The following is a 23,928-nucleotide window of genomic DNA, read 5'->3' as shown; positions in this document are numbered from 1 at the left end:
CACCCCATGGATGAACGGACCAGAAGAAAAGTTTAAGTACTTCTCGTTGAAAAATTCAAAGGCAGGAATGTGTCCGTTGCGTTCATTTATAAGGGGAGACTTAGAGAGGGGTTTTTGGAAGAAATAAAATTAAAAATTTTTTAAAAAAATTAGAGTCATAAACTTAATATTTTTTTATATTAATAATTAAAATTTCATAAAAATTATAAATATTATAGATTTGGACAGGTGGCAGAGAAGTAGGGATGCATGGCAGATGCAATCAATTTTAGGGTTTTTTTCCACTGTTACATCACTGTGTGCAATTAAATGCGTTTGATTAATTTCCTTTTCAAAAAATTAAATTAAATTAAATAAATAAAGAAGTGATTGCTTTTTTAATCCAAACCTCACTTCTCAATTTAATGCACGTGCCCTTCTTCTCTCATGTCCAATTACATCACTCTATTTTAATATCCATATATACAAATCTATAATTTTATCAAATCTAATAATAAATATTTTTAAATCAAATTTATTAATTATATCGTACTAAGTTCGTTACCTTGATAAATAAATAAATAAATAATAGTATTTATAAGCTTTGTAAAAAAAATAAAAAATTATTTAAAATTTGAAATTTATTTATTTATTTATTTATTTTTATTGGGGTGCATGCGAGAGGTTGAACTACAGGGCTACAGAGTAGTTTAAGGCATAGGTGCTATGGCTGTGCCCCTTCCCGCTCAAAAGCTGCCCGTATAGCCCTCTATGAACAACCTTTGATTTTGATTATTATTATTTTTCTTTTTTGTTCTTGACGCTTTGATTTATTTTCTCTCTAAATTACATTTTGTTTGTGTATATTGAATTCGATCTCTAATCCGCCAGGTATTAAATCGTCAAATCTTCAAATTTGGAGATATTTAACGAAAACTGCGAGGGAGAAGGTAGAGATTGAAGAATTCCGGCGAGGGAAATGCTCTTCCGCCGTTGAGTATCGGTACGCTATTTCTTCTCTTTTATTGCGGAGTTTTCATGCAGAGATAGAAAAAATGTAAAAAGAAATAAGAACAGTATTTGTGTTTATTTTGAAACAATTCAAATTTCAAGCCATACAAGTAGCAAATCCTTAATGATAATTGTCAATCCACTATACCTAGAACAAATTCAAGTGAACTATACTGCATTTTGCAATGCTCATACTAGATGCTTATAGTTTTCCAAAATTCAATCCCTGCTGTTTGAAGGGCAACGTAATATTTCATTTAAGGATTTCTTGATAGATGATTTTGTACTCTGAATGAATGAAGTCGCCTCTTCCCAATCGCTTAGAATCCATTTGAACTCTATGTCTCTCTGATGGATTCTTTGTTCATCGGGGAGCTGATAAAATGAGTTGTAGAATACCACTGCAGTAATAAATAGGCTAAGGATTTGGTTAACTGATCAGCCCTTAAAACACTTGAAGTAGCTAAGGAAAGGCTTATCAGAAACGGGCAAGAGTTTGACAATCCAACCAATAGGCCAAGAAACAGCTGCAATAGCAATGCAAAGTCCCCACTGCCAGCCATTTAGATTCACTGTATTTGCAAATTTCTTTAGGAATTCTACCATGATGACCTGTAGAACAACCGTTACTCCCACAATTCCTAGAAATAGATGATTCTTTAGAATGCCTTCAAAGACGTTCTGTTTCTCTAGTTTCCTTGAGTTGAACTCGTTGAAGATTTGGCAGAGGACAAAAGTGTTGAAGATTAGTGTATCGTTTACCATTTCACTTACATCGAAGATGTTGCTTCCTTGGAACTGGAAAATTAGGAGTATTGCTATTTGATATAAAGCTTGGGCTAGAAGGTTCCTCCACATAATATTTGTTATTAGGGGTTCTGTTCTTCCCACTGGAGGCTTGTGCATTAGTTCATCATTTGGTCTTTCAGTAGCAAGTGCAAGAGCACCCAGTGTATCCATTATGAGGTTCACCCACAACAATTGGACTGCTGTTAAGGGAACCTCTCCTGCTGATACTGCTGCTATAAAGTTAATTGTGAGAGCTGCTACGTTGACTGTCAATTGAAATTGGATGAATTTCTGGATATTGTTATATACACATCTTCCCCACCTCAAGACTGTGACTACTGTAGTGAAGTTATCATCCAAGATAACGATGTCTGAACTCTCCTTTGCAACCTCAGTGCCTTCAATGCCCATGGAAAGTCCAATGTCAGCCTCTTTTAGAGCAGGTGCGTCATTTGTGCCGTCTCCAGTTACTGCTACGACATGGCCTTTCTGTTTCAAGCATTGAACCATCAAAAGCTTGTCAAATGGAGTGGATCTTGCCATCACCTTGATTTGATCAACCCTCTGCAGTCTTTCTTCACTTGAGTAGTTTCGGAATTCAGAACCTTCTATTACTTCTCCTCTGCATGCGGTGTTGTGGTCCAAATCTAGTATTCCACATTCTGTGGCTATAGCTTTTGCTGTGAAAACGTTGTCACCTGTGATCATTTTAATGGAAACTCCAGCTGATTTACATGTTTCCACAGCTTTCTTCACCCCTTTTCTACATGGGTCTTTCATGCCAACTATTCCCATTAATATATAGTCGTCTTCTTTCACGTCTGAGGCAGTTGGCATGCTATTTTTTTCCTCTTCTGAGATTTGTCTATAAGCAAAGGCAATGCATCTTAGGCTACTTGCTGCCATTCCTTGGATTATCATCTCAAGTTTTCTTCGGCTTTCGTTATCTAAGGGATATGTTTTCCCATTTCTTTCAATGTAACTAGAACACGTTGAGAGTATCATCTCAGCAGCTCCTTTCCAATGCTGATGGATTGTGTTATCAGCCAATTTTCTCACCAAAACCCCACTTCTTTTCTTCTCTGAATTGAAGGTTTCCACATGAAGAATGGAATATGCATTTTTCAACTTTACCATGTCCATACTGAATTCTGAGACCGCCCAAGAGAGAATGGCTTTCTCAGTTGGACTACCAGAGATTTCAATTTCGGATTCCGGAGAAGGTTGATAGACACTACCAGTTGTGTTCAAGCCAACTCCTTGATTTATCAACTCACTAACAGTCTCTGCTATGGTGTGGGAAGGGTTTTCTTCCTCAATGAACTCTTGGCCGAGCCAAAATTTTGTAACTTTCATTTTGTTTAATGTCAAAGTTCCTGTTTTGTCCGTGCAAATCACAGTTGCTGATCCCATCGTTTCACAAGCAGAAAGTTCCCTCACCATTGCCTGATCTGCCATCATTCTCTTCATAGAATAAGCGAGTGTTAATGTAACAGCCAATGGCAAGCCTTCAGGGATTGCAACAACTACTATGGTAATTGCAGCAGCAACTATACGGGTAACTGCATTGATCACATCATCTACGTCTGTTTTTCGACCATTGTACTCTGTGTTCCCAAAATCATCGGTTGTGTTTCCTGTGAAATAGCGCGCCAACATGACAACAAGGACTATGAAGGCGACTGAGAGGCCTACCTGTTTAGAGAATACGAATAAAAGATTAAATTTACTTTAAACTATCAATTTGAGGTTTTGGATTTAGTTGTCAATTTAACATTACCTTTCCTATAGTAGTGGTCAATTTGTTAAGACGAACTTGCAGTGGTGTTTGCTCCTCAGAATCTCGAGATATCGAGCTCATCATCTCGCCCCAGGCTGTGTCCATTCCCACTGATGTCACCAGCATTTGACCATAGCCATCTACTACTTTTGTTCCAGACAACAAGAAGGGGTTCTCCGTTGAATTGAGTATCACATGATCGCTCTCTCCTGTCATGCTTGACTCATCCACCTGCAATGAATGACCACTTAAGAACAACCCATCTGCTGGAATTTGGTCCCCAAGGTTTAGAACCACGACATCTCCAACCACTAGATTGAAGATGGAAACTTCTATGCGTCTTCCATCTCTCACTACCTGTTAGGGGGGAATATGAAGCTTTTTGGGTTTAGTAATAGTTTATCTTCGTATGAGAGTAAGAAGTACTATATCGAAGAAAAACTCTAGTAGTGTTAAGAATAAGACTAGATTAAATTGACCATAATCTATCAACTTAAGACTACTTTGGTCAATATGAGCATAACTCAGTGATGGACAAACTAATAGCTTTCTTTGATGTCTAAGGTTCGAAACCTAAACTTTCTTTTATTGAACTAAAAATAAAAACAAACTACCTCCACTTTGATGTTGTTACTTATTTTTGACAACTTCTCGAATTGAATCTCCTGTCTGAAGTTGCTGATGGCTGAAACAACAACCACCAGCGCAACAGCTACAAATATGCTCCCGCCTTCATACCATCCTTCTTGTCCTCCATGTTCTTTTATTCCAAACCCAAGTGCCAGAGCCGCACATATAAGTAAAATGACAATGGTGGTATCCTTGAAAGCTTCCACCACAAAATGAAAGAAACTCTTGGGAGGCCGCTTGTGGTAAGTATTCGAACCGAATACTTGACGTCGTTCATTCACAACATCATCATTATCCTTGATTCCCTTCTCTGGATTTGTTCCTAGAGACTTAGCAATGGCTGGAGCTTTCCCATGCTCACAGTAAGCTTCCAAGTTTGTGTTCTTTACCATTTCAATCAGCTTCTTCTGATCATCTTTGGTGTAGACTATCTGTTCCTCGTATGAACCTTCCTCCAAGATCTCACAGTTGATTAAACTGCAATGATCTTTTCTTCTTGACACTGCTAGGGAAAGCATGGCCCGAATTGAGGATATTACTGCAAAGGCAATTCTCCACCTCCTTCGGGCGGCTTTGCCGATGTCAAGAAGTAGAATCTCATGGTAACTGGATTCGAATTTGCTCATGCTTGTTGCTGTTTGCTTCGTTGCAGACTATCAAAAGTCACAACTTGTGGCTTTAGGAGCCTTATAAATAGATATTTTGCACTCTCATTGCAAAGACCTTCGTAGCAGTAACTTTTCTAGTCAACTCTAATGAATTTAGCTCGATGAACATCCAACATGCAGCCCTTATTAGGCAAAAAAGAAAGGAAAAGAAAAGAAAATTAAAATAAAGCGTGAGAGATAAACTCAAGCTGATCTTGTTTGCTTATATCATAATCTTCCCAGAACCTTGTCCTGTAATTCTTGGATTTCTTTGCTTAGAACATTCATATATGGGGATTGAGTATCAAAAGGTGCTGTCTGATGGCTGCTCTTGTGGTTCAATTAAACTAGGTAGAGGAGACGAAGTTTGTGTTTTGTAGACTAAAATTAGATCTGTAAATTCCTGTATATACAATAAGAACAAATGGATTTGAATGTTGTTATCATCTGAATACTATATACAAACGTGGGGATCAGAAACAAGAATAAGGTTAGTCAAATTTGGATTTTTTTTTCTATCAAATCCATTAATAAGACATTGGCAGCACGTTTTTGTGGATTTTTGTAGCTTAGGGTCAACAATGTACGAATTCCGAAGGACAAAAGAAAAACGTCCTTTTGCCAGAAAAACACGACATGGTAAATTACCCATGAAATTTCGGATTGCAGAAAACACATTAAGAACAACGACGACCTGTCGGAGTGGAGCCAATTATTAAAAGTGTGTTTATTTCTGGTCATTGTCTTGGCAATTTCCCAGCACCTTCCTCCTTCACATTCTGTGATGCATAGAATGACAAGTCAAACAGCCATGAATTTTCCTTGCCTTCGATCTCCCTTCATTTCTAATATTATAAACTAGAAATCGTTGTTATTTGAAGACTTTTTTTAAAAAAAATGAATCTCTGTAACAATTTCACAACTATTGTTGGATTAATGTTGAATTTATGTTATGCATTTTTTTTTCTTTTATAATGTTTGTTTTGAACATTGGTTTTGCGTATTTTTTCTTAGTTTTGGTTGGTAATCTACTTTGTTTTGAACGTGTTCTTTGATGGGTTGTTTTTATTGAATCCAACGAGAAAATGTCCATGGCCTTGAACTTTATAACTTTGTTAGCTTCGTCAACCAACTTGATGATAAAGGCCCAGGTGTCTTTGAATGGTTTGGGTTTAGTTCATGATTTAGTAAAGGTTATTTGCATTGAAAAAATTTGGTAAAAATAGAGAACAGTAAAATACCTTGATTCTGATACACATTCATCTTCTACCAGAACAATAGAAAGGAGTTGCCAAGCGCAACACATGGATCAAAATACTATGAATCAGCAAAAGATCTATATATTTCATGACAAAAGAAACAGAGATCCATTGCACCATGCAAAGAGAACTTAACCAAAACGAATACAACGGGACCATAACATAACATAACATCCTCTAACACAGACCGACCATAGTGAGCCATCATTCTCACCTAGCTGTCTCTCCGATAGCACATCTCCTATGTACAGTTTCATTACACTCATTACCCTCGTTCAATCTATTTACACCCAAACAACTATGGGGAAAATCTAACATTCTTGCTCAAAATCGAGAACATCCTAAATTTTGCCCCATAGAAAAGAACAAACCCTGTCAAACCACAATCCTACAGCCCGTAGCCACAATTAAACCTGCTTCATGCCCTTTCACCAATTTGCTGAGTATAGTATAATGCAGTAGCATTCATGCTATGTTCTTCCTGTCTAAGATGTTAGTCTCATGCTACTGAGAAGCCCAGTCTTGCATAGAAGTCATCATGTTTCACCACCAGGCCAGCTGCGGTCATTTTACACCTGACATGATTTGATCATTCATGCAGCTGGTTCCTTCCTCGACCGTGGACGGTTGTCCATGAAGAGAAAATCAAATATCAACCTGAAAGTTGCGATATTTGCACTAATTCTGATTGTCAATTTCACCCCAGATTCATTGAAGCTGCTGCTGCTGCTTTCAAGCTCTCACCTGGCAATGTCCATGAAACAAGATGGCCGTTGGAATCACCACTTAGTAACTGCTTTAGGTCACTGGTTAGGTGAAGCGCAGTCACGGGATGCTTGTGAAATTTCAGAACCTTGTGAAGAATCAAACGATACTCCGCTACCTTATTGTCGAGATTCAGACCAACCATGCTACTACCAGTGGATTTGATTTGAGAAACAGGATTAGAGAAATGAACCATTTGCCACACCTTCACAGCACCACTCTGATGTCCAGTAGCATACCAATTTGTATCCAGCCAATCAGAAAAAGTACTGCTCGTTATTGAAAGAATGGAATCTGAGGGCAACTGGGATGTGTTAACCATTGCAAGGCAATCTCCATTGATGCTCCAAACTGCGAGCAGAATTCCAGCTGCTGTCACAATTTCCCCAGTCAAGTCATTGACATAAATTGCCGAAATTGCAGTTGGGAACTTAGGAAGCTGCCTGACAAAAACCAGGGAGCTCAGATCCCATATAATGACAGTACAATCGTCCGATCCGCTCGCAATAAGCATGTAGGGCTGACTAACATAAAGGCATGTGATTTTGGCTGTATGACCAGAAAGAGCTTTCTCCAACTGCAATCTTCTGACAAGACGGGGTGCATATTTGGTAATTCTCCAAACCCAAACTAGGCCATCGTCAGCCCCTGTTACCAGAATACAGCCATCATGGCTAACACCCGCACACTGAATTTGGTAACCCTCATGAAGATTTTCATGAGTAGATAGGAGCCTGTCTTGATCATAGCTCAAAAATCTCAAGCTTCGGTCTGGGAATCCCCATGCAACATACTTGGTATAGGATCTTGGTTTAAGCAAGGTATTAGCCCCTGCCACAAGAATTTTCTCATTTGAAGTGACAATCTGAGTAATAGAAGACAAGCTCTTACGAATCTCATGCGGAACAACAAGATTAGAATGCTTGAGTGGATGAGGAAACTTTCTGTCAACCCGCCTCTTGACATGGGGCTTAAGGAAAAGTTGTTTGGGTGTCTGGCCAAAGTGATTAATCTGTGCTAGAATGGAGGCTTTCATTGCTGGGTCCGTCACTGAATCTATATCCACACTCCCCTCATATGTGTAGTGGTAGAAAACGTTGGTAGCTTCCTCTGCTGCCTGACAAACGCAAAATATCTCATAGTTAGAAATTTCCCTATAATGAAACACCTTCGACTGGTGAAAACAATGTGATATGCTCCACTGCTGTAGTGTTGTTGTAACACAGTTATACCTTCAAGACTGTTCAATAGTTTGATGAACTTTTAACAAGGAAACTAAACAAAATGGATTGATGAGCAAAGGCTCTCAACTTCAAAACCCACCTTCCCTCTCTGTTTATAACCAAAGATGAGGTCTATCCAATGATGCAAATTTTCTGAAACAAAGTCAGATTCCAGTGCTTCTCTATGCTTCCTGATGAACTCCCTAGCACTGCCCTTTGCCCATGGGGGTAAGAAAACGTCACCAACCTGGCAAACAAAAAAAAGTTATTTTATCTCTAAAAGTATTTTCAATTAACAATTTATGCTCCAACTCCTTCCCCATCCCACACGGCCTAACCCGGTCCAGGGTATGCTAGTGTATTAGTTGTAAAAGACATTTGAAGAGTAATAAATAAAAATCGTAGGAACCTTTTCTCCAGATTGTTTCTCTCCCAAGTCAAGATTGAACCTATTTTCGAGGAACTCGGGCATGTAAAAGAATTCTGGAATGAGCTCCTTCACGTCTGATGTGTTTCCTTTTCCAGCTGCACTTAACCAGGTATCTCTAATACTGTTGAAAAGACGATCAGCGTGGTCGAACTGCCCACCTTGAAGCTTTTGATTCTCTGCACTAAATGGTGGAAGCCGCAGCAAATAGAAGAGGACAATTCCAGCACTAGAATAATGAGAACCATAGTGAAATTTTGGAACCTCTGGATCATCCCAACTCTCATATCTGAAGAACAAGCCAGAAAAAGTTAAAACACAAAAACCTGATGCAAAAAAACATTTATGCGTTCAAAGTAGATCAAAATTGTCTTCAAAGTAGATCAAAACAATAAAAAATGAGATGCTAACAATTGTAGTTATAAGGGGGTTGACCTTTTCTTAAACTCCTCTTCTCCCTCAGGTGTCTGACAACCCATAGATTTAGCAAGCATGCGAAATGATTTTGGATCCGTCAGGTCAAGGTTTTCACTTTCATAATCAGCAAGGACCCATGGGAACACCGGGTACTGTGTAAGATCACTGTATCCTCGTCCTGCCAAGGTATTGAGATGCATGAGGTACTGGAAATTGCTTATCTCTCCATTTTGCCACCTTTTTGAAAATGATTTGGCCATTATCTTGAAAAGACGGCTGCCCTCACTACTCTCTTGCTTGGTTGATCCAGAGATTGTAGTGTCCAACCTAAGAGTAGTATATGTTTGTGTCAGTAAAGTCTAGTATAGACTAGGCAGAAATTATAGCAGTGAATGCTTTAGAGAAAATAAGCAAAGAAGAATTTGATAGTATATTCCATACATGCTGTTTCTGGGAAGATTCATGGCAACAAGATTTTTGAAGACTTCTTCCCTCTCCTTTTTATGGAACACCAGAAGGTCATTGCATCCATCCATGCTGAATATTTCAACAGCGACCGGTCGCAGCTGATAATCTCGCTTCAAAATCTCATGAACACTGTCAAGCTTCCACATACGCCAAGGATGAGGTAGATTACCGCTGCTGCCTACTTTCTCCTTTCCCCAAGCACCACCACTGTAGGCCCAAGCTCTTCCCCCAGACCATGACTTAACTATAACCCCCCAAGATGAAGTAGACTTGGACTGGAAATCCATACTGCCCAGACAATCCTTCTTTACACCCAAAGCCTGATCAATAACTGACAGTTCATTTTCACATTCTTTCTCACAAATGCACCCAGAGTCGTCGATGTAGAAATTCTCGATCACATACAGACAGAATTCACCAATCAAAAAGATACCATCATGTTTGTCAAGGCCAATGACACGCTCACAGTTATAGCGGAATCGTATCTTTTCAAGAGGCTCCAAATATGGCCTGATAAGGTATTCACCATCATCATGTAATTCTTTGTCGTACTTATTATCATCGCTAACTTTCACCTCCTCAATTCTAGCGGAAGATGATTGTATAGGGGATCCCAGGTCCGATCTTCCTTGAAAGCTCTCTGCCACTGGAACAGAAACAGAACTAGACTTGGCACCAAACTCTAGTGCAGAGTGAAGACTTGCATCATTTACACTACTAGCTCTATCATCATTCCATCCATTTTTAACAGATGTTTCATCCCTGACATCATCTGATTCATTAAACATAGGTTCATCATACAAGTCACTATCCGAATCATTCTGTTTGGCATTATCGGTTAAAAGACGAAAATAGGATTCAGATTCACCATCAGAAGCATCAAGGCCATTGCCTCCTTTTATCAGCTCGGCCTCTTTTAGCTCAAACTTTCCATCAAGAGCATTTTGAATGGTATCGATCTTCAATTTACTTCGCTCTAGTTTCTTGCGCATTCTATATGGACCCTCTATAGGACAGAGTTGCCATTCAGTATCGTCTGTCACAGAAGATGAGGCTATTGGAAATATACTGCGCTCATGAACCAGTTGCTGGAGGTGACTTTTCCACTCACTTTCAGCATGGAGAACCCATCCATACTTATCCTGACGAAGTACTCGTAACTCAGTAGACATCGAATCACGAACTAAATCCAGTGCATACCTCCGCTCATTCACTTGCTCCCAGTGTCTCATATCCAACTTGGAAATATCTCGAGATCTTCTCCCCATCTCCTTCTTACGCCGACCCTCCATTGCCTTTATCCTCACTCCAGGAAATTTAGCAGACCCAGCAATATACTGCACCCACATTATGGCAGCACACTGTTCCAATACTTTATTTACAATCTGTTCAGAAGCCTGAAGCCAGTCAAAGAAATCAGGCAAGCTTCCAGTCAGCAATTTGTCAAAGCCTCCATGTAGGACATCCAAAGACAGTCCTTGGTTTGGTTTAGAGACGAGCAAATCTTCCAAGGCAGGCCTTCGATGCACCAGGAGATACCTTACAACATCAACCGCCATGTTCTGAACATATTGCCTGGAGTCACGAAGTAGAGATATTAAATTGACACACAGACAACAGTTCAGATCAGTATCAACATTGCTTGGACAGAAGATAACTCTTCTGTGAGCAACTAATAACTGTAAGACTGCGCAGATATCAAGTCCAGAATCACCATAATATGAACCCGAGTACGATCGTTTCTTGGGTTCCATTAGCAAGCCCAAGCATGAAAGGAGACCATCTTCTCCAATTGAGATCAAGAATGTTGGGAGGAAGCAATACAATATCATTCGACTAGTATTCTTTAAAATTGAATTTACGTAAGCATCAAGTTGCTTGCTGCCTCTTGCAATAGATAAAAGACCCTTTCCAGAAGGAGATACTTCTATTCGACCGTCCTTGTTTGACAGCTGCAACATAGACAGCAAGAACTCAAGAGTTTTTAGCACACCAGAAGGTTGAGGAAAGGCACCCATATATACACGATCAACAATCATCCAGCAAAATGCATCTAAATTTGCAGACCAGCGAGTTTTGTCCAGTTTTTTTTCATCTTCTTCATCATCCCGCAGGAGGCGCCTTTCAAGGAAGTTCATCAGTCTACTAAGACATAAACCCTGAAAGACTAACATAGATTCCATATCTACATATAGAGGAACATTTTCCAAGATGCTCTCTATGACTGGTGCTGCCTTTATCTGCTCAGTCAAAATATCTGAAAGAACTTCAGCCATAAAATCCAGTACAGCAGTAGCACCAGCAGAACAAGGACCACCTCCATAACCAGAATCATCCATTTCAAGAAGTAGCTTTGGGCTAACTGAAAAGAAAGTATTTGCAGATGGATGTCCTTGAGAAGTAGACTTCAGATCTGATGATGGATCGAATTCTACAGCTGATACAAAAGATTCCACAGATGGCGGAGCAACAGGCGGAGATTTTAATTCATTACTACTCGCATTCCCAAGCCAAGATGCCAATGCAACAACTGGAGATGATGAAGTTGTGTGGGGAGCACGAATATTAGATTTTTCTGAAAGGCTGGGAGAATCAATTAGATTTAGAGAGGCAGTACTATGAGAATCAATTGGTTGTAAGGGTTCCTGAGTGACTTTTGTTGGTCTGAAGCTAAACTCATTTGTACTGGATATGACAGACTCCTGGTCAATATTATCACCTACTAAGCTCTCAGCAACCTGAAAATCATGCCCTGATTTGATTGACGTTCGGGGGGATTGAACAGTATTGATCTCCTCTCTAAGACTAGGCTCATTTTGAGGCACAGCAGTGTCATCAGAGCTAGTACTTGCCTGCGCCTGAGGGAAACTTCCAACACTAATGGATGTCTTCACAGACAAATCTTGTTCCTGTGGCATGCTAGAGAATGTGTTCTGTGAACTACTGGCATCATCACAATCATTTGAATTCTTTTCCTCAGTCTTTACTGATAGCTCTTTAGCCATCTTCAAAGCATAAGCAGCCCTGTAAGATAGTTAATTTGCAAAACAAAGGGAAGGAATAAGAAAAATCTCAGTCAGTAAGCAAATCATTCAGTGATTGTGCCAAAAATTTCTTTAACAAAAGTGAAGCAAAGTGAAGGAAAATGAGAATGGTTCCAAAGACAAACCTAACACAAGAAAAGTAAAGGTCAACACAGCTTTCAAGAAAATCTGCCCGTCTGCAAACTGCAGAAAAAGGATGGCACATTTTTGCCAAATCAACCATAAACCTAAGGACAGAGGTAGCAGCAGCAGGGGCTGATGCCTCCCCACCCATTAGACGAGCAGCATAGGTCTTATGCATCAAAGCTTCACCTTGAAGCTCTCCTGCATTGTCTGCATTCCCTTCGGCAAGTTCAGCCACAAGACCAGCACTAGCCTGGGAAAGATTACCAGTTTGGTGGGCAAGCATTGACTGAACACTCAGCCTATCAAATGTTGATTTTGCCATTGCAATTACAGGTTCCAGAAGTTCCACAAATTTCAGTTCCACAAAACTTCCATCACTTGGCATAAGGGCATGAAAGTCTAGCATTCGGACTTCAGGTAGTCTAGGATAAACTGGCTTTCCAAATATCAGGCAGAAAAGGATATAATATATATCAGGGGAATCATAGAAACTGGGAAGGACACGTACCAAACCTTGATAACCTCCACTTGTACGGAATTTAAGTGCAAACGTTGGTGAAGATGTAAGACATACACCAAGAAGGGTCATGATCCATCTCATGCTTGAAGGATGAACAGCTTCATCAAGAAAATATGTAATCAACTTAGAGGAAACAATTTTATGCCATTGCTCTAGCAAATCTTCTGATCTTATGGTCACTTGCAGATCAATAAGCATCTCCACCAACATATTTCTCACAATCACATGTTTCCCCATGGATTCCCGTGAAATTGGACGCCTTGGTGTCAATTGAGGTGGATCAAATGTCATGATCACAAACTTGACCACAAGCTCCAATTCAGAAACCAAAAACCCATCTTCTAAAATGACTCCAAGCAAGACAACCAGTTTCTCCAACACAGGAACCTCAACATCTCCGCGCTGCAAAGTCACTAATAAATGCTGAACAAGGTTGATTCGTCGAAGAACTGTAAGGTTATGGTTCCTGTACCAGTGCATTGAGACTAGATGCTCAAGGAAACCCAGGAGAGCAATTTGAATTGTGACAGGGGATGTTACCCACAATGTCCAGTCAAGTAAGACATGCTCAACCATATCTGGATTTGACAATACAACACAATTTGAAGTTTCACCTGGCATTTCAGGATTTTCAAGCTCTGAAATATGGCTAAATGAATCTTTCGGAGCAGAAAAATCATCCAAGTCACCATGCGATCCAATAGAGGAAACCTCATCACGCAATTTTGATAAATTAAGCTCCTCATAACAGCTGTCCTGAAAAGTATTAGTTGGCGAGAAATTTGTTTGAAAACTCTCCAACCTTTTTGGCTCTGCAAATGAAGCTTCGCATGCTGCAATCTTGAAAAAGATTTCTAGCGACTGCATGTCAAATAGAGACATTCGCCGGTGCAGAAAAAGAGTTAGCAAATGATATCCCCTATAGGTCTGCATGTCCCTCACATTCTGTGGATTTTGATGAAGTGCACACGCAAGTAATGTAAGGGCCATGTGCAACATATCCCTCGTCTCAGAAGCTTCAACAAGGGCAAGGATAACCGTCATCCCACCAACAGGGCGTATAATGTCACCAATTACACATTGCTTACAAACATATACATCCCCATGAAGGCGTCCAAACCGGGGAATACCTGCCAAAAACATGCCCCAACAGAAAAAAAGTTCAATTATCTTACAATGATGTTATTGTCTTCATCAATACAAGACCCAATTACTTTTAGGACGGGCCATAGCAATAGCAAAATCTAAACTTAGTGTAAAACTTAAGATCATCAACATGGTTTCTTACCCACAATAATCTTGCAATGATGTTATATCTTCGTCGATACAAAACCCAGTTGCTAAAATTTAAACTAAAATGTAAAATTTTCTTACCCCCAATAGGAGAAGCAGCAGCCGACATGGGATCTACTAGATTGAGCATAGATAAAACTCCTGACACTCGTATGGCTTCAGCAGATGTTCCATCAAATGCAAATATTAGTTTCTTGCCTGAGAGCTGTAAGGAAAGATTTCCGAGTCTCTCCATATCCCAAACTATCCCACTACCATCTGCCCTTGTGTCCCCCAACTTGCTTGAACCATCATGCTTCTGCATATTATGGGTCAAAGCTAAGTCGGCATCCAAGGAATCTAAAATTGCCATGCTACCACCACCACAAGCCTGGTTTGGCACGAAACGCAAAAGGTCTGTGTCTTGGAAAATCCCTCTATATCCTCTACCCAGTATGTACATGAAACATATGCAGCCTGGAGTAAGCACTTCTTCAAAAAGATAGCAGGAACGGAGCTTCCAATGCATGTCACTAACTTTAGCACACACAACAGGGGTACCAATGTTCACCTGTAAGGATTTCCCAACAGGAGAGGGTGCATAGGCCAGTTTCCCAGTGTGTTTCAACTTTCCGTTGAGATACACATAAGCAATGCTAGCTTGGAATAGTCCAGCTAAAGCATTTGGTTTGCTGTGAACAACAGCAAGGTGATGCCATCTGCCTTCCTCAAGATCAATGCCAGAAAATGACAAGGAGGAAGAGTTGCTTGTGGCAAGGGTTAAAACACCATCCTCCTGCAGATAAAGTTCGGCATAAAATGTATTATCATTGCTTGCTGCCCCAACAGAAAATATACGAAGAATTTGTTGGTCCTGGGACTGGACATTTTTGGCAGTCCACCTCTTTGAAGGGCCTACTTTTGAGGAATCAAACTCCTTTCCTTGAGATTTAAGGAGATTGTGAAATTGAAACCAGCAAACAAAAGAGTAGCCAGCAGCTGGAGGCCAAGATCTTTCTCCAAGAGATACTTGGATCGAGGCATGCCCAATCTTACTCATATCCATCTCTAAAAACGGTGCCAAAGAAAGACTCTCTGATGCCATATCTTCCATATGAACCAACCTTTCCATCATGTCAATAAGAATATGACCTGACTTCAGCAATCTCATTTGTAGAACAAATCTAACTAGCATTCGAAGTTCTGATGCAGATAACCTATCGAAAAAATACAGAAATTAATCCAACAATATTAAAAAAGAAAAACACTGAATCATAGAGTATGAAAAAGTAACGTGTCATGAATTTCAAACCTATATGCCCCAAGAACTTCCACTATCTTCAGAGTATATGCAAGTAATGGAGATGAACCCAATAGGAAAGGACGAATTGTCTCCAATAGAAGTTCCACACAGCCTAAACATTCCAAAAAGAAAGAAAGAAAAAAAGAAAGGTTGAGAATTCAGTAACATAAACTACGCCTGACAAATTTAAAAGGCTGGTATGATTAATGCACACCTACTGAGGTGAGATTCTCCTGATTAAAGGGGCCAGCACGAGCGAGCTTTTCTATGATGTCAAGAACTTCTAACTGCACCTTGGGAGTAAAAAGCAACAGCAGACGGATGAGAATCCTAATAGCTCCAGCATTGTATACACGTTCTTTATTAGGATGAAAAGAACCCGATGGAGTTATTAAGTGAAAACTGGATGAATTGCTCTCCATAGAACTTGATGATGGGGCATCTTCCAAGTTCATGTATGGTGGTAGAACCATCTCAAGACAAAGTTCCAACAGTAACTGTATGACTTGCCTTTCAAACTCGACACATATCAGGCCAGACTCAGACAGAAGATCATTAAATGTTTGAGACAAAATAACTGTGTGCAGTTTCATCCTGTTTACAGCATTATCACAGACTCCAGCTGTCACGACGCGCATTAGGTACTTAAATACCTTGATGCGATCCTCAATCGGACACTCATATGAGTCCCCTCCACTTTGGAAACTATGAAGTATAGTAAGCAAAAGAGAAAATCCGGTCACTTCACCGAAGATCCTTTGTGCAGAATTATTAACTTCCAGGATGCGCCACAAGGTTCCCATAGTTTCACATTTTGCCTCATTGTGAAGCCTATACTGAGATCCTGAAATGCTAGTGACCATTCCACTCTTCAGAATTTCAATAATGGCACTTAATTCTTCGGGATGAGCCTGGTAGAAAGAGGGAAAAAAATCAAATATTGTATTGCAAACACACTCATTTAGGCACTATTAACTGATTCTGTAAATAATTTCACATGCAAAAGCAAGGAACAAAATTTATGGCCCAAATGACCACTCATTGCAACACCGATATTTAAGAAAAGATGGTACCTGCGCAGTATCTTCAGTGATCAAACATGACAACAACCTGAGGACCCCTTGACGATGTACATTAGACACTAGAAATGGAAGGACAATGGTCACACCATTAGATGATCGGAATGACGTTTGACTGGCTTCAGCTTTCTTCAGTAAAGAGACGATACAATCCCATGCAACAGTAGTAGTACTCTCAACTTCAAAAATAGGAAACTTCCCAGAGCAAGTATCCAATAACTTGGGTGAAGCAAGAATTGTGTCCTTACTGTCCAAATGCTTCTTGAAGCTGCTGGCGCTGGATTTTTTTACTAGCTGGTTAACATTGCCACCATGCTGGTCAGAACCCTGAAGAAACCTGTGATGCTTCAAATCATCCAACAAAACTTCTAGGACACCAACTTCTCGTAGGACTTTCTTATAATGATGGTCGAATGACAATAGTTTTACAAAAAAGGACAGTATGGTGTGCTTTAATTCCGACCTTATTGGCTGCTGCAGCAAACAACACAGTGAAAGCAATTCCTGCTCCGGTACACAATTCACAACTGTAACAGCATATTCAAGAATTTTCAAGATTATCTCTTGCAAGCTCGAAGGAAAACCAGCCATATTCAGGATGAGAAGTGGAACAGTTCGCAACTGCTGGCACAACTTGTAATTTTCCAAATGACTTGAGAATATTTTGAACATTCTATTTAAGACTTCTGCCTGCAATTCTCTGTTATCTGCTTTCAGGAAAATATCTTGCAACATTTGGACTGCTTCTAGATCTTTGACTTTATTATTCCCTTCCTCCCAAAGATCATCAGTAAGCCGATCAGACGAGGATGTTCTGCTTTTGCTATGGTCAGAGCTTTTGGAATAAGTAGATTTCGATCTTTTTCCGGTAGATGAACACTCAGATTCCTGTGGACCAGTTTGGGCTAGATTTACCAGAACATCGAGCAACCTTGACAATGTAGGGAAAAGTTGCAAGGAAGGGACATCTTGTTCCATGTAATCTTGCTTTTCTTTATCATTTGTTGGGGAGGAGATATCGGTGCCTTGAATGTGATCTTGTATTGGACTTGATTTTATAGACTTAAAAGATTGACTCCTTGGCAACGTAGAAAGAATCAATGCAAACTGGACAAGGAAGTGATAACCATGAGCATTCCGTATATCCTCCCTGAGACTTATACCATTGGCCTCTACAAGTTAAAATTGCAACAAAAGCAGCAGTTAAAAGTATTCAACATGCACTAGCCGTAGTAAATAAAACTACCATAGATCTAGAAATGTTGCTTTAAGAGAATTTTTTTCTGACATTAATATCACTGATGAATCAAACCTCTCCAGATAGCTTCTAAATTGCTCGAGTTAATGGCCAAAAGAAAAGTTACTTACCAGGCCTATAAGACAATCTCACACACTCGAGTAGCAAGTCCACTATTCCCATGGTGTAAGCAGAGTCACCACAGTTAGGATCGTATTCCTTCACTGCCATCAATAGAATTTTTATCTGCACATAGAATCAACATTATGACAGTCGTACATCTGATAAACAAGAAAATTTAAGCAGATGGAATGAAAGGTAAATAAAAGGAAAATAAAAGCTCTAAGAAACAATTATAGAATAGCAAAGTTTAAGCTGGACATCCAAATTTAGTTTGGGCCTCCAGTTCTTTGCATCCAGCAGACAGCCTTGAAGCATATGAAACTTGGTTTGCAACCATGCCCACCAAAACGTTTAAGAATATTCTTTTAGTGTTTATAGTGATTTGTGGGTTTACGAAGACCTTTTAGCCTAAATTCCCAAAGCAAAGCTTTTACCCCATTGATCCATAAAAAACCTTGGCCCTCTCTTTGAAACCATGTCCACTGAAGAGCTGGAGAATTTTATTATTTACTAAAGCATCAAAAATTCTATCTCGAGAAATAGTCTCTTTCCTTGATGAAAAGTTTCCTATCTTGTTCAATCCTCCTTTCCAAAGGAAATGCCATGTTCTATAGTAAGCTAGCTTCTTTGTGATTTCATGGTTCATATGGCTAGAAAGAAACAGTAGAACATTTGGGGGCTTATAAATTGGTTGAGGAATATGTGGGGCGCATATTTCAATAACTATAAGTACTGATATTCAAGAATTAAAACATTCGTATATCATGAAAAAAGCATACCAAGTGATGTTTGCGTATATATTTGGCAGTGCTTCCACTGTCATTGACGAGAAGAAGATTAAGTATCTGAAAATTTCATCAGAAAGAAGAAAAATCACATCTGAATATGAATTAATATCTAAATGATGAGAAAAAAGCATGTGAAAAGCTAGACTCCAACATAGGAAAAGTTCATAATAAATATCCCGTGATGATTAAATTAGTTTTTACCTGCATAGCATGTCTATGAAGTTGAATATTGTGCAATGGAACAAGACCTTCCATATACTGAGAGAAGACTGTCAATGACCCATTTGCAACCATTTGAAAAAGCATCTGAAGGGAGTCGTCCTCAATTAAACTTTGAGCAGCCGAAGGATGGCTGGCTAGAGCCTTCATGATGTGAACAACACTACCCTCGATCTACAGGAGAATCATACCATGAAAATAGGTAAGCTTATCAAAATCATATGACAAAATCAAGCAAGAAACAAAAATATTGACTCAATCACAATCCCCAAACTATCTTGCATTTTTGTTGGGATGATAAAGTACTAATCACCCAAATACAAATTATAAGAAAGGAAACATTTTCGGATGTTCTAAGCTGAAATAAAAATAAGAAAACAGAAACATCATAAGAACAGGTTCATAAGCACATGAATATATGTGTCTCATTAAGAAATTAGAAGTTACCTCAAGTCGGCGTCCTTGTCTACCAAGAACATTGTGATCTTCAACTAAAGCTGATTTTTCTGATTTTTCTTCATTACTAGCAATCCTTTCCCTCTGATTGGCTTCATCAGGATCCAGGAGGGCATTGAGAATATGGATGAGACAGCAGAAAATACCCGAATCAAGAAGGGATTGCTTGTCAATAGGCTGCAAAAGATTGTCTAAAAAGTAAGATTCTGAGCAAGAATCTGCACTGCTTGGTGTTATAAGCATAAAAGATACAGCCATCAGTTTCCATAGTTCTTCATTTCATGAAAACAAATCAAATGAAACAAAGATACTGAACTCAAACAGAATCTTCCTTAAGTTATAAGAAATATACCCCAGATACAAGGACTTCAACTGCAGTTAATAGATTTGCACCCGGACTAATAATATCCTGCAAAGAAGTTTATGACTTAAGTTGATTGAACAATATGTTTAATAGGTAATTTGGACGAGACAGCAAATCAGTGTAGAGCAAACCTCGGCAAATTCTGCAAAATACTTCAGTACTTTTACTACATCCAAAGACCTTCTTTTACTGCTGATTTTTAGCTTCTCAATGTCTGTAACAAAAGCTCTTCCCACAACAAAAGAGAATATATGTGTTTCGACGAACCTGTAGTGCATCAAAACCCTCAAAGTCAGTCAATAAACTCAAAACAAAGAAAATTATATGTCATTAAAGAAATGTCTAAGCCAGAGACCAACACTTATTTGCATTCTGACAAACAACATAGAACTTATTGACCAACTGAGGTAGTCATAAGAGCAGGGGGGAGTGGTAGACATACATAGTAATTAATTGAGCTACATTAGCATGTTGCTTCACTAATCTACAAAATGTATCCACAGTCATATTCAAGGCCGCCTCTTTCTCCTGCATGGTTGATGAAGAAAGAATATCAATATCAGTGATCTATCACAACCAGTACACTGTTACCAACAAACGGCATAAAAGGCCAATTAATTAAATACAGTTACCAGTCACCTTTTCAGAGCTGGATGACCGAAATTCCTCCCAATAAAGCTTGAAGTCCGATTCCAGCTCATGTCTGCTTCTGCTTAGAAGTAAAAGATACTATGGATACTCAGATTGTATTACCAGATTCAAGCATTAACAATTGGAAAGGTACTCATAGTAGCCATAGCCCATATCCCTAATTGATTTTGGATTAGTTCATTGAAGTGCAAGTTTAGAGATCTGGCTTAAGAAAAGACCGAGCGTCAGCATCAAGTGTGCTTAAGGTTTAAAAAATAAAAAACAAACAGTAACATCAAGGCCAAACGTGGAGCACTTAATCAATAAAACTTGTTTTTCTTTTCTGAAGAACAGGGCTTTCATTAAGAAGAATGAGAATCTACAGAAGGCCAAGTTTGAACCAAATAAAAGCTAGCACACCATTCATAGAAAACAAAAAGAGAGGAAAAATGCAACCATAGAGAAAACAGCACTAATAAGCATACACCCAATGGAGCAAGTTCAACACAACATTGCCTTAAAATATACAGGAAAACAAAAGGTAAGCATAAAGTCGCAACATATACCAGGAGAAATGGAGCAATCAACCAAAAATGACACTCGGGCTCTAAAACTATATTCGCGCAAAAATAATAACGGATAATAGTTTTACGAGAAGAAGTTGAAGGTAAGAAGAGCCCCCTCCGAATCCTATACACTACACTAATTCTCCTGCTTTTCACCAATAAAGAAAAGAAATTCAGCTTCTTAGGCATCCAATTAGCTACCTCAAACAACAAGGTGCACCATCTACAAGAAATGGCCTCAAAGCCAAATGGTTCGGAGGCAAAGGATGAATGCACAAGTGTTTGGCCTTACACAATATACCTTTAACCTCTTGCACTACCTAAAATAGAAAGGGAATCACAAACTTCATCTGAATATCAAACAAAGTCAACTGATAGGCTTCTAAACCCCAAATTGGAGGAAGTATTTAAATGCTCCAAGAAACTCTTTCAAAACAAGAAGTGAACTCAAAGTACCTCCTCCCCGGAAATAATTGGAGAATAAAAATCACAATTCTGCCACAGGAGGGATAAAGCAACCAGGACATTGCTAATGATCACACATCTCACACCTTTTGGAACATCTCTGACTGGTCGAAATCAAAGTTGTTAGAAATAATACTAGCTCTATATGTACCAGTTTTTGCTCGACTTTTAAGTAGAAATCTTCCGTCGACCAACTTTCTTTTATTGAACTCATTATTATCAGTCCATGACGCTTGCTTTCACTTATCAGTCCTAAAAAACATGAGCTTCTACCCAAATACTAACACTGACAATCTTACTGTAATCAAAGGACAAAACCAGTGATCTTCTACAAGCATGATTTATATTTTTTAGAAATTTTTTGCACGCAGTGTCAAATGATGCACATATCCATCTCATCCATTTTGATATACACTAAGTTTTCATCTAACTTCTTCCCATCTCATCGAGCCTAACGATTGAAGCTTGTATTGCTAACCTTAAATAAATGACAGCTCCAAAGGTTGTGATTGGTTGTGACAGCACCAAAGCTTCTTGCCATCCATTCTGCAAGCATTTTTTTTTTCTCTCTCTCTCTCTCTTAACAACAACCAAAAGAAAGTAATAATGGGAGTCATCCAGATAGAAATCCTCTAAACTTCTGTTTTAATTTTTATCCATACACAAAAAATCGGGTTTTGACACGTGCATGGAGGGGCATTTTCAGTAATAATAATCAGACACGAACCCCTTAAGAAATGTCATATCTCACACGAAAACCACATAAACATACCAGAGCCAACATAATGCTATGGATATTGGGGCATCACAGCTATACCTTTAACAGCAACAAGCAGTTGCATTCAAAAACTTCCACAGAGAGAATTCAACGGAACAAAAGTACATTTTACACGCTTCAAACAAATTTCAAATAATCACATCACGAATAAAATGACACATTCATCCAGCATCGACACAAGCAACACAGAAGGCCAAGAAATGGGAAACGGGCATTAAATAAAGGATAGTAGACATTGTTCCTGTCTACAACACGCAACAATTTTCAATTCAATCACAAACTCAATTCATCATTCCAATCCAAAACCCAAGAAATGGAACCAATGCGAAGCTCAGACAACAATTGGGAAGAAAAAATTTAGAAAGAAATAGAAATTGGTGGAAGTGGACCTTGCAGGCGATGAAGCGGAGCCAGGGCGACGAGCTGGGTAAGACCCATGATTATCGCGGGCGGAGGAAGCGAGTATGGAAGAAGAAGAGGAGGATGAGGAGGAGCCGACGGAGGGAGCAGAACCAGCAGAATGAGACGGAGTTAGCCCAACCTTCTCTTTGATGTCCTTTAGCAATGTAACCCATTTCATCGTTTTGCCTCTGGATCCTTGAAACATGCGAGCCCTCCGTTTTCATCCGCCGCCGGGCGCTTCCTCACGAAACAGATCGGAACCCTTCTAGGCCAACCTAGAAGGATATCCTCAAACAACCTCACCAGCTTCAAATTCCACAAAATGCCTCACGAAATCAACAAATTCAACAAAATCAAAATCAACCGAGCTCCTCTAAATGCCTCCTTCTCCTCCCTCAATCGATCAAATTCATAAGCAAGATCTGGAACGAAACACAAACCTATAATGAATCCGATTCCCACTGTTTTCTTCAACAGAATCCAATAATAATCTTAGTTATTTCGGTATCTTCTTGTTTTCCAGAAACGAAATTACATCCCTTAATGCATCAAAGGAAGTAACAGAACGCGGACTTCCGTTAGAGAAAGGCAAAAAGAAAAGGAAAAACCAAAACGAACAAACAGCCACAGGCACAGCCAAGCTTGAAATCTCTCTCTCTCTCTCTCTCTCTCTCTCTCTCTCTCTCGTTCTTCGTTCTGTGATTTTTTTGATTTTTGGACGGCCACTCCGCTCCTTGTTTCTCGCTCTATATCCTTCTTTTCTTCTCTCACCTTCTTCGCTTTCCATTTCCATTTCCATTCACGTCGATATCTTTACAAGATTGAAACTCGATCGACTGCGTCAATATGGATCCACGTCTACGATTTTGCCACGTGGCTGCCCAAGATTTAAGCTCAAGACGTGGGGGCCTCTTTTCTCACTGGGCCCCGCTCGGGGGCTTTTCTGCAAACAAAAATCGAACCCTTTAATTAAATTTAATTTTTTCCTTTTTTTTTTTTTTCTTTTGAAAAATCTCTTTTTCTTTTTTAATTGATTTATTAATTTTATCATTTCACGTCATCACCTCTTTCCTTATTTTGCTTTTTTTTAATGATTTCTTTTTTTTTTCTTTTTTTCTTTTTTTTTTTTTTTTTTTTTTTTTTTTTTTTTTTTTTTTTTTT

At 39.1% G+C, this 23,928-nt stretch overlaps 2 protein-coding genes and 1 long non-coding RNA gene across 3 annotated transcripts; 1 reads left to right on the top strand and 2 right to left on the bottom strand.

Annotated features, from left to right (window-relative positions):
• Positions 1-672: 672 nt before the first annotated feature.
• LOC111497948 lies at positions 673-1,121 on the top strand. Its single transcript, XR_002720699.1, has 2 exons — positions 673-738; positions 871-1,121. It is a non-coding gene; the product is annotated as an uncharacterized LOC111497948 (long non-coding RNA).
• Positions 1,048-4,917, bottom strand: LOC111497947 (calcium-transporting ATPase 12, plasma membrane-type). The gene is made up of 3 exons (XM_023148966.1): positions 4,174-4,917; positions 3,560-3,916; positions 1,048-3,474 (listed from the first exon to the last, which is right to left on the bottom strand). Exons 1-3 carry the CDS (start codon positions 4,813-4,815, stop codon positions 1,429-1,431), a joined length of 3,045 nt encoding a protein of 1,014 aa, XP_023004734.1. The 5' UTR covers positions 4,816-4,917; the 3' UTR covers positions 1,048-1,428.
• Positions 4,918-6,151: 1,234 nt separating this feature from the next.
• Positions 6,152-23,546, bottom strand: LOC111497946 (protein SPIRRIG). Its single transcript, XM_023148965.1, has 19 exons — positions 22,755-23,546; positions 20,566-20,635; positions 20,369-20,454; positions 20,058-20,193; positions 19,915-19,971; positions 19,554-19,739; positions 19,089-19,280; positions 18,879-18,944; positions 18,108-18,222; positions 16,734-17,911; positions 15,875-16,571; positions 15,670-15,772; positions 14,460-15,574; positions 12,565-14,215; positions 9,369-12,419; positions 8,946-9,254; positions 8,493-8,799; positions 8,184-8,330; positions 6,152-7,977 (listed from the first exon to the last, which is right to left on the bottom strand). Exons 1-19 carry the CDS (start codon positions 22,970-22,972, stop codon positions 6,793-6,795), a joined length of 10,869 nt encoding a protein of 3,622 aa, XP_023004733.1. The 5' UTR covers positions 22,973-23,546; the 3' UTR covers positions 6,152-6,792.
• Between the last annotated feature and the right edge of the window lie 382 nt (positions 23,547-23,928).

This window comes from Cucurbita maxima, unplaced genomic scaffold (genome assembly GCF_002738345.1).
Source record: "Cucurbita maxima cultivar Rimu unplaced genomic scaffold, Cmax_1.0 Cma_Scf00024, whole genome shotgun sequence".
In the NCBI taxonomy this organism is placed as follows: Eukaryota; Viridiplantae; Streptophyta; class Magnoliopsida; order Cucurbitales; family Cucurbitaceae; genus Cucurbita; species Cucurbita maxima.
The sequence above is the reverse complement of the archived record's forward strand: the minus strand, read 5'-3'. Positions and strand labels throughout refer to the sequence as shown.

What these genes read in the sequence shown, in the direction of transcription:
- LOC111497946 (XM_023148965.1), bottom strand. Translation starts at nt 22,972, where the DNA reads ATGTTTCAAGGATCCAGAGGCAAAACGATGAAATGGGTTACATTGCTA. An exon ending in ATATACGCAAACATCACTTG is followed by an intron (nt 18,223 to 18,878) that starts GTATGCTTTTTT and finishes TTCTATGTGCAG; the next exon opens with ATAAAAATTCTATTGATGGC. An exon ending in CTTTACTTTTCTTGTGTTAG is followed by an intron (nt 12,420 to 12,564) that starts GTTTGTCTTTGG and finishes ACTATCTTACAG; the next exon opens with GGCTGCTTATGCTTTGAAGA.
- LOC111497947 (XM_023148966.1), bottom strand. Translation starts at nt 4,815, where the DNA reads ATGAGCAAATTCGAATCCAGTTACCATGAGATTCTACTTCTTGACATC. An exon ending in GTAACAACATCAAAGTGGAG is followed by an intron (nt 3,917 to 4,173) that starts GTAGTTTGTTTT and finishes CCCCCCTAACAG; the next exon opens with GTAGTGAGAGATGGAAGACG. An exon ending in TGACCACTACTATAGGAAAG is followed by an intron (nt 3,475 to 3,559) that starts GTAATGTTAAAT and finishes TTCTCTAAACAG; the next exon opens with GTAGGCCTCTCAGTCGCCTT.